This window comes from Podarcis filfolensis (genome assembly GCF_964270895.1).
Source record: "Podarcis filfolensis genome assembly, chromosome: 14".
NCBI lineage: Eukaryota > Metazoa > Chordata > Lepidosauria > Squamata > Lacertidae > Podarcis > Podarcis filfolensis.
Window position 1 is genome coordinate 46,451,787 of NC_139616.1, and position 13,692 is coordinate 46,465,478.

Consider the following 13,692-nt stretch of genomic DNA (forward strand, 5'->3'; position numbering starts at 1 on the left):
CCTGAAGGGCCCAGACAGGGTCAACCATGTGTTAGCTGCAGAATTCCCAGTTGCATTGATTTACAATTCTTGCCCTATCCTGGACCATCCAGAGTCCGTTTTAATAAACGGCCTGAATTGGTCCATTGTACAGTAACTCTGGCATGCCAATAATACAGCAAAGGCTGCAGGTTTTGTGTGTGTATGTGTGTCAGGGTGACAGCTTTTCCATGTGGAACTGAATGCAGCATCTCCCCCTCACCAACCCATTATTTTGGAAGGCATAGTTAGTGTGCTGTCGCCACTACCCTGGAGGCTGGCTGGCTGAATCCTGGCCTCCAAAGGCCTACCTACCAGAGATGCCCTGGCATTCAGGCAGCAGGGAAGAGATGAGTTATTGTCCTTGGTCCTTTAGCTCTACCCAGTGGCTGACTAATGGGCAGGTCTTCACGTAGTGAACTGCTTCAGTCCTTTTTCTGTGGCGATCCTAGGTTCTGTGAAACCTTTCAACCGTTTCCCCTCCCTGCTCTGATTTCCATCGGCTGTAGGGAATTCAGGAGTGGAGTTGAAATTAATGACAAGAGATCAACCATTTGCGATGCTGCTTCAGTTTAGCTTTGTGTGTGTGTGTGTGCGCGCGTGTGCGCGTGTGTGTGTGCATGCGTGTGCTAAGCTGTTGAGCTGAAGGACCCTTCGGTGATGGTCAGTGGCTAGTTTTGCAACCTGCACGAGATAAGATTGCACTGTCGACCAGGTTTGCAGCTTGGGATTACTCCTGGATCCGATACTTCTTCTAAACAGGTGGCGTCCAGGATCGCTTTTGACCAGCTTTGGCTGGAGCACCAGCAGCCGTCTCTTCTAGCACAATCTGACCTGGCTTTGGAAACCTTAGGGGTGGGCCATGTCATAGTCGTAGAGCCTATGTTTTATGTGCAGAAGATCCTCAGCTCAATCTTCCGGGAGGAGTGGGAGAGACCTGTGTCTGAAACTCTATAGGGAGCCATTGCCAGTCATTGTAGACAATACTGAACTAGATGGGCAAATGTGGTCAGATCTGGTGTAAGGCCGTTTTCTACACCCCTATGCTTCCTGCGTTAAACTTTCTGCCCTAATTTTATCCTAGCCTAAATGTCTGTAATGTTCTCGTATGTTAGGCTGCCCCAAAGCCTCCCTGGAAACTTCAACCAGTACTGCCAGGGTTTGGGCTGGGGCTCAGGGACCAGAACATACAACTCATACCATCTTCATGGGTTACCTGTTGGTTTCCAGGCACTGGTATTGACCCTTAAATCTGGTGTGAGGAACCTTTGTACCTCCAGAGGTTTCTGCACTACATTATCCCTGGCCACTGTCCATGCTTGCTAGTGCTGATGGGAGTTGCAGTTCAACAACACCCTGCAAGGACAAAGGTTTCCCCACTCATGGTTGTTATTTGTTCTATTTATTAAATTTACGTACCACTCTTCATGGGAGGGTCACAATATAAAAACACAAATGTACATAACATAGTAATAAACAAAAGCAGTAGCTACCCTCACAGTTTAAAAGGCCATAGATTGTTGAATTAGCCAAAAGCCTGGGAGCAGAGGAATATTTTTGCCTGGCACCTAAAATATGCAATGAAGGTGCCAGGTGAGTCTCCTTGGGAAGAGCATTCCACAAATAGGGAACCACTGCAGAAAAGACCCATTCTCGTGTTGCCACCCTCTGGGCCTCTCATGGAGGGGGCACACAAGGAAGGACCTCAGTGATGTTTTCATTGCATTTACATTTAAAAATGCAGAATTGGACAGCGAGGAGCTTGAGCAAAGCCAATTTTAGAATTCCCTCTCCATCTAGGAGGAGAGACCTGCTTTGTTGATTTTTAGCCCACAATTTATTCAGGTGGAAAAAGGCTACTAGCTACAGAGGGAAAGGGAAGGGGACTCTTTTTTATTTTAAAAAACCCTTAAAAACACCCAATGCTTGAAAACGTAGGACCAGCTGCTCAAGCGTGAGGCTTCTGTTTGTTTTTGAAAAGAACAAATGACAAGAGAAACGTATAAATGACTGTGCTTGGGATTTAATATTTTGCTCCTCAGCGTGCAACTGTTATATGGAGGCACCTGGCAACACTCCTGGGACTTCAGTTTATAGATGACATTCCTGATGTCTTCCATTCTTACTCTTGCATTTGCTGCTGCCTGGGTATTTGCAATGCTCATTGCCCCTCTTCTGTTTCAGCGTGACGTACGAAGACCCCCAGGCTGTTAAAGGACTGGCATCTGCCCTGGATGTTCGGAAACACAACGCAGGAGGGGTAAGTCACTTCTCTGCCCTGTTGCATTGCAGACAAAGGGGGGTTGCTCTCAAGCTTCGCTGAGAGCGTTGAATGCGACTCATGTGTTTCCTTCAGTCCTATCCTGAGATTTTTGCGTGCGTCCAGCTTCAAATTGCAGAAAAGAGCTGTGAAGCACGTGTGGTCAGTGGTGCTAAATTGTGTTTTCCTAGAACTGTCTAAGGTTTGAATACTTCATGTTAATTTCTGGAGAGAATTGACAGGTATCTAGCCTGACATTTATCTAGAAGGTTGCCTGTTTCCCCCCAGTTACGTGTGTTAGCAGCACACCAAACGCTGACTCAGAAAGCAAGCCTAACTCTTAGATTCTCTGACTTTGTATGGATAAATATAAATTAGAACTTGTGGTCGGTGCAGGCAACTTTCTAAAACCTTCTTCTTTCCAGTGATCTGAACTGGGAGCATGAATGGTCTTCTCTGAAGACAACCCTCTATGTTTCTTTTTGGTCGGGGCAGTGATTCTCTGCCCATTCACCTCTCTGGATGAGGAATCCCGATCTCTCTGTGGATTCCATCCCATTTGCCTTCCCATCCTTTGGGTGGCAACATTTGTCCTTTGAACTCACCTTCTCATCTTTAGTGTTCTGTCCTCTTGGGGGCGTGAGAGAGCACATACATTCCAGCAGCATTCGACCTGGCCTTCTCCAGGGGTTTCCTTGCACTCTGGGTGCGGGGTGGGGGCATGGCCTTCCTGGAGGGGCCCTGAAGTCTGAGTGTGTGTAGGAGGGGGAAGAGCTGTGGGGCATGATGATAAATGGAGGGAAGCTGCTACGGAAAAATAGAGGTGAGACTGGCAGAAACTGGACTTCTCACCACCAATTTCACCACCTCGCCACAGTAACAGGGGGTCCTATCCATAGCTATCAACTTACAGATTTGAAAATAAGGGACCAGCAGCCTCAAAAATAAGGAATCAGCAGCCAAAATAAGGGATTTTCAGAGCACAGGTATGTTTGACTTCTGAGCCCCTCCGAGCCAAAGGCAGAAAAGCCCAGCCAGCAGCCAAACGAAGCCTCAAGCGGTGGTTCCCACAGCGCAGCAACCCGGCAAAGGGGATGCAGCAAGGAAAACCACCATCACCTCTCTGCTGGGAAGCGCTGAGCAAAGGCGAGTCCCCAGGCAACGCGGCCAATTTGATTGGTACAAGGCATGCAAGCTCCACTCCCCAGTCATTCTTAGACTACTTATTGGGTGAGCAACACAGCCAAGCAACACAGTTGGAGCCTCCCTCCTCCCTGGCCGGCAGGGAGGGAGGGAGAGGAGCGGCTTCCTTTGAAACCCGGGAAATTTAAGGGACATCATCAATAAGGGACAGCAGTGGGACACAGCGCTGGGATAAGGGACTTTCCCGCCAAATAAGGGATGGTTGACAGCTATGGTCCTATGGGAAGGATCCCAAGAGGAAAGAGAGGCAGGTGAAGAACATCTCACAGGATGCTCAAGATGTATTTTCTCACTCCTGCCCACCCCAGGCCCATTTGTCATCAACTGCTCTGTGCCAAGGATCTTGATACTAAGTGGCCTGGGATTCCCACTCCCCCCTTAAGCAAGTAAAATAAATGTTATATGTAGATGGTGATACTTTAAGGGTTTTTCCAATTATTGTTATTAATTTTCCAAATGATTACAAATCCAACCAAATCACTTTAGGGATTTTTATTTAGATAAATAACCTATAAGAATACAATGTATGTTATGAATATCACTACTAGCATACATATAGAAATAATAAGCATGATACTTTTTTCAGAGATTGTTCCATTTATATTTCCTCCAGTATCATATGAGGGTTTCCTTCATCTTGGATTCTCACACTCCAGTAAAATATGTTTTCAGGTTTTGTTTTTGTATCAGGTTAACGTTTCTTGCAGGCGACCTTGGAAGGATATGTATCCTGAAAGGCGGGGTATAAATTATTCTATCGAGTCAATGAATGAGTAGTAGACAGGTGGAGTCTGGAAGCATTTCTGACTGGCATAGGCAAAGCATATTCTAGAATGTAGTAGTCAGTGTTCTTCAACCTTTTATTTTTATTTGTACACCACCCGGGGAACTTTGTGATCAAGCAGTTTATAAATTTCTGGAAGCAGTTTGGCTGGGAGCCAAAACTAGGCTGAATCCTGATAAGACAGAGATGATGGGCAATTCCTGTGCCTGTGAATTAGGTGTACAAACTGTTTTGGGAGGGGCTGCACTGCCCTTGATGGAATAGGTTCGTATTCTGGGAGTGCTTCTAGATTCTGATTTGTCACTGACTTGCCAGGTGGCTTCTGGTGTACTTAAGCTCAGCTTATGCTGGTCACCAGCTATGGCCATTCTCAGACCAGGATAGCCTGACTCCAGTTGCCCATGCTCTAGTGACATCCTGCTTAGACTGCTGCGATGCTCTATTTGTGTGGCTTCCCTTGAAGACAGTCTGGAGGTTGCAGCTAGTGCAGAATGTGGCTGTCAGGTTGGTAAGAGGTGCAGCCTGATGGGCCCATGTGTCACCAGTCCCGACAGCTCTGTGCTAAATGCTGGTGGATTGCCAAGCCCAATTCAAGATGTTCATATTGACAAGTACCTAAATGAGCAACTCCCCCAGTTTCAACCATCTCGGGCCCTGTGATCAACAGGGGGAGGCCCCTGTTGCTGGTGCCACCTCTGTCACTGACCTGTGAACAAGTCCTTCTCAGCGGCAGTTCCCTGTTTCTGGAATGCCTTCCCTAGCGAGGTGTTTCTGTTTCTACCCTTATTGACTTTCAGGAAAGATTTAAAAACCTTCCTGCTTACCCAGCAAATTTGATGGTTGAAATATACTGGCTATGGCAGCCTCGAAATCAGCTACTATGATGGGAGGGCTTTTAAATGTTTTTAAGTATTTTAAGTTTGTTTTTGCTTTAATTCAAATTGCATTGCCATAACGCTTTGATGCCAGGCTCCTTTGGAAGGAAAGACAGGCTAGAAATGTAATAAATAATAATTCTGGGAAAGCTTGCACCTTGCAGCTGGATGAGCATCCTTCTCTATTAACCTGCGCTCCTGTTTGATTCATGCTTCGGATCCCAGGGCTGCTTGTCTTTCCCCCATCAGTGTAGCTGTTATCAGCCTACAGTGTTGTCAGTTCAAAGGGCTCCTCTGAGTTAACCCAACAGGGTCAAAGTGTGCAAAGACGTGCATGTTTTCAGACTTCACCCTCCTGCCAAGGTGTCTTCTGGCCATTTTGCTCTCCAGTGTGTTCTCAAAGTGTTGGTGAACTGTAGCTCATTGTCGAAACAAAATAAAAAAAATTCCTTCCATTAGCACCTTAGAGACCAACTAAGTTTTGTTATTAGTATGAGCTTTCGTGTGCATGCACATTTTCTGTCATCAGTGGTTTGTTAGAATATTCAGGAGGATCCCTAACAGATGAGAGAAAATGCATTTCACAAGAACAATTGAAGCCGGTGCAGGGAGTTTACATTGCCTGTTGGTTTGGATAGGGATGCAAGGAGGAACTGCTTCCTGACTTTTCTAGAAATTACCACACGCAGAGTCATTTAAAACATGTATGCTGACCTGTTCATTAACTGGCAGGCCTGTGGAGTGTGGAGGCCTAAAATGATTTTCTTCTGGCACGTTGTTTTTAAATCCTTGCATACGGGATTACAGCCTAAATGTCCCATTGAATTTAGTGGGACTTACTCCTGAGGAGTCATGCATAAGGATTGCACTGTTAAAACCTTAAGCTGCCTGGGTTCTGGTCGCTTAAGGCAGTGCACAGCACCTTACTGTACCTCCCTGCACAAGCTTGATCTCATGAGATTTTAGAAGCTAAGCAGAGTCATACGTTAGTAATTGGTGGGGAGACCTTAGAACAGCAGTAGCTAACCCTATCTTACTGCTTTTATATTGTAAGTCGTGGTGAGGGTGTGACTCCAGGCTAAAAGGCATGAATTTAGTAATATTAATGTATCTTCATATAAGGACAACTTGACAAGCAGTGTTTGCCTGACCAGAAACTCATTTATTTGTCTGAAAAGAGTTTTTGCCTTGGTCAGAGGGTTCCGGGTGGGTAACTCAAGACAGCCACAAGCTGCCACTTCCTGGGGCAGTGTGCACCCGAGGGGAAAAAAGCCCTCGAAAATTCTCCGGTACTCTCAGTTCACAGTAGTTTGCTGGCCAGAAAACTGAGATTGTCACTTGGGACAAAGATGAGACTTCCTTGCAAATCAAATACACACACACACACACACACACACATACACACACACATTTTGCCAGCTTGTATGCCTTTACCTATCAGAAAGCACGGTGTGTTTCAGAAATGATCTACCTTTCCTTCCAATAAATTTTCCGCTTGAAGATCTGAAAGTTGGGTTGTTTGTTTTTGTTTTTACTTGCCACAGGTGAGTAATAATTTACAGACCTGGGATGGGTGAAGTGGTATCTGAAGCCTGGAGGTCATGGGCTCGTCTTTAGGAAATGTTGTAATCTCTCCATCTCGCTGTTGCTCTGCCGTCTCCCTGTGTCCCCCCACCCCCAACACACCTTTTGACTTTTTAATGGGAATTTCTGTTCTCAACACAGAGGAGAGGTAAAAGTGGCAGTTCAGACATGGAGCCCATAGACAAGTGGCTAATGACGCAAGGAATGGTGAGGAGGATTTTGCCAGTCGAGTGACGCCCCACCCCCTTGTTGTCCTCACCCCCATCTCCTCCTCTAAATAGCATAACCATCCTCTGTTTACCTGTCACTCATCCTGTTGAAAGAACGCAAATTGGACAGTGCAAGGAGGTGGGTCCCCACCTGTGAAGGGGTGGGGAAGTGGGACCACTGGCCAGGGTTAGGAGACCTGGGGATAGATATTTTTCAACAGGGATGTGTGGCAGCGAAGAAACATGTATGTTACCATGTTTGTTTCCAAAACTCACATGGACCTCTCCAGTTCCTTTCACTGATCCAATTTTAAAAAGAGAGAAATATATATGTGCAGTATCCACATTTCCTCCAAAACACAAGTTCTGCTCATTAAAATGGGGAGGGTTTGTCTTCGTTTTGCAAAAAATAAAATAAAATAAGTTTAATAGCCTGCCCCTGCAGCACTAAGCAGTATGACCAGAAGCTCAGATCATATTACACTGTTCAACGCTTCCCTGAATTTTCTCTCGGCAAGAGTTCTGGAGCAGCGGAAACAGAAAGAGGCTTCCAAGTTTCCTGCAAAACAGGGGAGTGTATCTGCTGGACTAAATATGGCTGAACATAAATGCAAATCTGTTGTTGGGGCATCCTCTTATTATTTTTTAAATTTATTTTTAATTTGTTAGATTTATATGCCACCCTTCATCCAAAGATCTCAGGGTGGTTCGCAAGATGAAAAACACAAGATAAAATCACAAATAAATAGTTACAACAAAAAACAACAAAACAATAGCCCCCCCCAAAAAAACCATTTAAAAGTCTGTAGAATATTAATCACCCAAAGGCCTCGTTGAAAAGCAGAGAGCAGAGCTTCTATGCTGTGCTGCATCTGGGAACTGATGGTTGAGCCATTTCCTCTCCCCAGGGAAACTTGGGAACTGTAGTTGTCTGAGGGGGACTTAGCTCTGCACACCAGCACCCTTGCTGCACTACAATTCCCAGAGTTCTTGGGCTGTGATGGGGTGGAGCTATGATAGTTAAAGTCTTATATAGCCGTTCTAGTGTAGATATACCCCTTGGGTGATTTTTCTCTTGGTGAAAGCATATTACTAGCTATGGCTAAATGTAGTCTTTAGGCAGAATGCCTTACGTCCATGGGGACTTGGAATATACTTCCATAATCCCCCTCACTCCTCAGAAAACATGGCATCCTGGGAGCAAAGTATCCAAGCAGGGTGACAGAGCCCTTGACCCATCCTGGCAGAGGCCAAATGTGTGTTTTCCTTCAGCTCCTCAGTCCCGGTGCCACAATGGGAGCCAGGCAGGAAAAGCTTTGAAGGACCTTGCACCCTCGCTTATGTTTAATGTGCCCTGAACTGAGGAGTAAGAAGCAAAGGGTGCCAAGCTGTAACTCTAGAGTGCGGGAAGGGTGTTTGGACTACAGCTCCCATCAGTCCCAAGCAGCGTAGCGAGTGGTCAGGGATTTGTATTCCTGCAACATCTAGAGAGCCATGGCTTCTTCATCTCTGCTTTAGAGTTCCCTTTCCTTAGACTTGCAACTCAGCTGCCTTGCAAGAGATAAAACGTGGGACTGAGTAGGGTTGAGGGCAGGGGAGTGCACACAACTGAGAGGCAAAACAGAGTATCACAGTGTTCCAGAAGCTTGCTGCCTCCCCAAGGAGAGAACAATCACTGTTGGTGAACACCTTAGGAATGAGGGGAGAAACTAGATTCAGTTAACATTTAAAGGCAAAGCCTAATTTATACTTTTCAAAACAAATGCACAAAGCAAAATGCAGCCGTCCTTCCAAATTTGCACTTTTCCAAATTGCACAGCGCAGTTCTCCAGCCAGGTAATGTGTGCAAAAATGCAGCTACTGTGGTAAAGTGTCCATAAAAAATGGATGTATTTGTCATAATAACATGAAAAAAACTGCATTATATTAGGCAACAGTGCTTTGCAAAAAAAAAAGTGAGCGCAGGAGCTGTTTGCACAAACAAGCTGGTGAATTCCAATGAGGGCTTTTAACAAATTGCAAACTGGTGTGGTAATGTGGAGAACTGAACTTCAGATCTTGAAGATGATAAACTGAGTGAAACCAAAATTGACAAATTCAGCCATTCAAAGAGGGTATGTGCAACCCTCTGTATCCTGATGCCTCTGGGATAGCTCAGTCGGTAGAGCATGAGACTCTTAAACTGAGGGTTGCGGGTTCAAGCTCCACATTGGGCCAAAGATTCCTGCATTGCAGGTTGTGGTCCTTCCAATTCTAGGATTCGATTCTCTATTCTCAAAAGGCGACAGCGCCTCCCTTTTCCTGTCCAGGGAGATGGGTGGGTGCATGGGAAGATGCAGAAGAAGGAAGCAGAGAGCAATTCCACGCCTCATTCCTTCTCTTACAAACATCAGGTGTGTTTAGGGAGTCTGTTTTCCAACTCTCCCGTATTGTCACTCATCCTACAATTTGGTTCTGCTTGGGTGCTGTTCCCAAGGGTCAGAGAAGCCCAGAGTATGTTTTTCTCGCTTTCTCTGCTGCCATTTAAAATTGATAGGGGGGGAGTACAAAACTCTTCCTCCTGCCCTGCCCATATTTGCTGCTGGCTTGTGTTTGTTCACTTTGGGAAGAAGGATACTGCAGCCTTTGTGTCGGCCATAACAACTGTAGGGGACTGGTTTATTCCCCCTTACAGGGCATTTTAACCTTGTTTGTTTTTAATACGGATGTATTTGGCATCCCTTTAGAATCTAACTAATCCGTAACCTAGTTTTCTGTCTGAATTAGCGGTAGCTCTTAACCGTGTCCATTAATAGAATATGTAACAGAACTGACAAACTGCAGGAGTTACAAGTGGCTAGTACAGATGGTTCTACTCAGGTATGGCATGGTTTTCTACTGAGGTAAAGCAAAAAAGTTTTTATTTTAATGCTGTCTTCTGTCAGTGTCGCCTGAAAGGGGCTAGAGGACCAGAGGGACGCCCCACTGTCTCGTGGACCAGAAATGTTGCTCAAAATACCCTCTTCTAAAATCAGACTTCACCAAAGAAATTAAAAAGAATGCATTCCCCTCACCTTTGTAAACTTCAGTTTTTCATTCCACCAAACTATACTAGAATTCACGTCCCTGGTTTTATCCCATATGGTGGTTCATTATAGACCTCATCGCAAACCAGATGTTGGGAAGCTTAAGCATAGTTTGCTGTGAGATCTGAACTGGCACACCATGGCTTGCACTTGGCCATGGAGCCGGAATCCAAAACCATTGTGTCAGCAACAGCTTGGCATGATGTCTGAATTGGCAAGCCATGGTTACGACCAGCAAATATCTGATACTGCATCTTGACCCTGTTCTGCAACCCCAGATCTGCACAGGACAATAGCATTATTAATGTGGTGGGAGTGCCCTTGCCACATTTCGTTCGAGACAAATTGTTCCCTTTCCAGGGTTGAGCTTGGAGAAAAGCCAGTCCTGTGAGTTTGCAATGCAAGCCAACTCTGCACATCACTGAGTAGCTGGCAGCCGTGGTGTCTCATACCCACCTCCCTATATCTGGACCAGGTTTGGAATTCCTTTAAAGTAGCTGTCGATTAAAATGACAGTGAATGAATGTTTCTAAAAACTTTAGAGGGAATGATACAACCTGTTGGAAGGATGAGGAGAGTGTCAGGCTTGTAACCAAATCAGTATGCTATGTATGCATGTTATTTATATTGCCCAAGCTGGTAGAACCTGGGCTTGCAATCTCTTTTTCTCCTACTTACTCCCACTTGGTTACTTTTTGCACAGCCTTAAGGTGAGGCTGGCACTGTCTTATGAGCTGTTGCTTGCTGGCCCAATGTAGGTCAATATCAGCATATCAGTGCAATGCTTTCTAGAACTTCCCTCTTCAGGTCATGCCAGTTGTCGGAGCCAAATGAAGATGCCGCTTTTGAAGTGCATCAGGAAAAGCTGGAACCTGCAACCTGGATGAATTGTGCAAACAGACAAAATTAATTTTGGGTACTTGCCATATTTCATGTAGTTCTGCAGCTGCTGCTGCTAGTCACACTAGCAGCTGGATCACACTCCTGGATCACACCAGTAACCCCTCTAGTCCTGCATCCTGCTCTTACAGATGCCTCTGGCAAGCACATCAGCAGGACCTGAGCACATCAGTGCTCTCCCCACTTGTGATTCCTACCTAGCAAATGGTTTTCAGAGGCATCCTACCTCTGACAGTTGAGGCAAGCCATAGCCCCGTCCTCCTTTTCCAAAGCCATCTTAAGTTAGCAGCCCTTGCTACATCTTATGGAAGCAAATTCCACCTGGCAGAGCACATCTCCATTCCCAAGCCCAGGAAATTTCACCAGAGAGGCCTGGGCTCTACGGTATCTTCTCTTTATTCTCAAGGACTAAAAGCTTGCATGCTTTACTTTTTAAATGGCCACGGTTCTACTCCGGAGTGGTGGAATTCACAGAGCCCTGTTTCATGGTTCTCTTAAAGAGAAGTGTTGGGTTGCATGATGAAACATCACATGCTCGGCTACTGCATATTTTGAAACTAAAGTGCCTTTCAAGTGTTACAGTGAAGAGGGTGGCTAATCAGCAGTGGAAACGCAGGAAACCTTTGGCCCTTAAATGTTTGGGAGTTATCCATCATCTCCTCTGGGGTTCATAACTTATTCTTCATTGGGTCCATGTTGAAGCTGATAGCTTATCCAGTCTGACTCTGGTGATCTCAAGCAGCTGTTTTCAAAGCTGTGGGGTTTTTTGGGATCCCCATTATTCCTAAAGACCAGCTTTTCCCATTTTCCCTGCAATGTTCAGCCACAAAAAAGATTTGAGTAGATTTTGGTGAATACTTGTGAGGTCCTACAGGGTGACCAGGACACTCCAGAGGCCTGGGCACTGTTGTGTTTGAGCTGCCTATGCACCCTGGAACATAGGACCCCAGAATCCTTTGTAGCCCACAGAAGTTCTGTGAGAGAAATGCGAAGGTTTCTTGTCTGCATAGAACATGGACTTCACCAGTCTAGCTCAGCATTGTTTACTGTGAGTGGCAGTGACTCTCAGGGTCTCAAGCAGGGAGCATTCTCAGCCCTACTGGAGATGCAAGGATTGAACCTATGCTCTCTGCCACAGAGTTATAGCCTTTTCCGTGGAAAAGGTGCAGAGTTGGACGTTCCACTTGTCTAAAAGAACCCCTTTGGATATATTTTTTTTTTAAATCTGATATTGTCCCCTATGGATTTACTCAATTCACATGATATTATTAGCACCATTATTAGGCAGCTTATATGCCAAACTGGTTTCTAAGTGGTTTATTCCTCTCCAAAACAGAGCTGGAAAAAATCCCAGCCGCCCAATGTCTAATGGTAGACCCAGTGAGAAAATGGCAGTGCGCTCTCCTCCATTGCAGGTCAGGGATAGCACCGGGAAGTGAGATACTGGTGACTGCAGTCCTACCCATGTTGACTCAGATGTAAGCCCCATTGAATTCGACGGGGCTTACTTCCAGGTCATTTGGTGTGGGATTGCAGCCTGAATCATCCCTCTGGGACATTTGCAAACATGAACACGCAGTGGTATAGCGTGGGTTGTCAGCACCCGGGGCAAGGCAAGTAATTTGCACCCCCTAACCCGTGGATTTGCGCCCCCTAACCCTAAGCCCCAGATGTTGCGCCCGGTGCGGCCGGCCCCCCCTGCACCCCCCACGCTACGCCACTGTGAACACGATGACTAGCAGAGGTACTCCCATAGCTTTCAGTTCTAGCTTTCCATCCTAGTGCAATATAGCACTAGGAGCCTTTGCTTATGCAGAAAAATACTACTTCAGCAATATGAATACCACAAAAACACTTGGACCCATAGTTAAGTTTAGTAGCATTAAATATAAAAAAATCCAACTAAGGGACAGTGTTAAGCAAAGGCTCAGCTGAGCTAAGAAATGTTGGTGGATTCCTCCATCTATTTTAGTTCCTCACCTCACGCCTGCTTCTCCTATTCCCCCACTGGGATTCATAAGGGATTCCAATAATGCCTGTCTCTATAAGGCTTGAATATTGGACCTAATGCATTTCAAAAGCTGGGGGGGGGGGGAGAGTGCTATTGCTATTCTTGTCTCTTCTCCACCCTATGCCCCTTTCTCAGATGGACCATCTTGCCAATGAAGCCCCAGGCATTCGTTTCTAAAAAGATCTATCCTTATTATCCCCGATTTGGAAATTTTGAAAGACCTGCAAATTTGCCATTTCCCCTCTTATCCCAGCCTTTTAAACAAAGCACATTTCTATCAAGATACTAGCCCACCTGTAACCGGCAGAAGCTCTCTGGGGCTTCAGGCAGGAGTCCTTCCTAGCCCTACCTAGAAGTGCTGGGAACTGAACCTGCAACCTTCTGCACGCAAGGCAAATTCTCAGCAACGAGCGGAGGCTTAGTTCTGCAGAAGAAATTGCCGGCCGCCTCCTTCCATGCACGGAGGAAGGAGTGTGCAAACCTCATCTCCGTAATGCTAAGCCACGTTTTCATGTTGCTTCTGAACCAGACCCAAGCCTTGCACCTGCAAATCAGGCTCCCTCTGTCATTGGTGCCACTCATTTCTCCCGTCTCCGTTTCTTGATTCCTTGCGGTGAGCAATTGGGCATGTCACGGATACCTCTTTCTTTCATGTTTTGGATTTCACCTCCTATCCAGCCGTATCTAATATTCCAGCCTTAAGAGAACCAGGTCCTTCAAACTCAAAGCCATGCCGGCCCTTCCCCTCAGATACACAGCCAGACCCCAGCCATTTCACTCATC

At 45.9% G+C, this 13,692-nt stretch overlaps 1 protein-coding gene across 5 annotated transcripts in view; it reads left to right on the forward strand.

The window, feature by feature from the left end:
* The window catches only part of TOM1L2 (target of myb1 like 2 membrane trafficking protein), a 56,650-nt gene that overhangs the window by 26,609 nt on the left and 16,349 nt on the right, over positions 1-13,692 (forward strand). For 2 of the 5 annotated variants that reach the window (XR_014541504.1, XM_083585744.1), the window contains exons 12-13: positions 2,203-2,278; positions 6,866-6,931. Coding sequence is in view for 3 of the 5 variants with exons in the window: in XM_083585744.1 (XP_083441870.1) it covers positions 2,203-2,278; positions 6,866-6,931 (142 nt within the window). In the remaining 2 variants the exon portion in view is untranslated. Of the gene's footprint in view, positions 1-2,202; positions 3,165-3,690; positions 6,932-13,692 lie in introns of those variants that run through there. The other 3 variants (XM_083585745.1, XM_083585746.1, XR_014541503.1) reach the window with 2 other exon arrangements.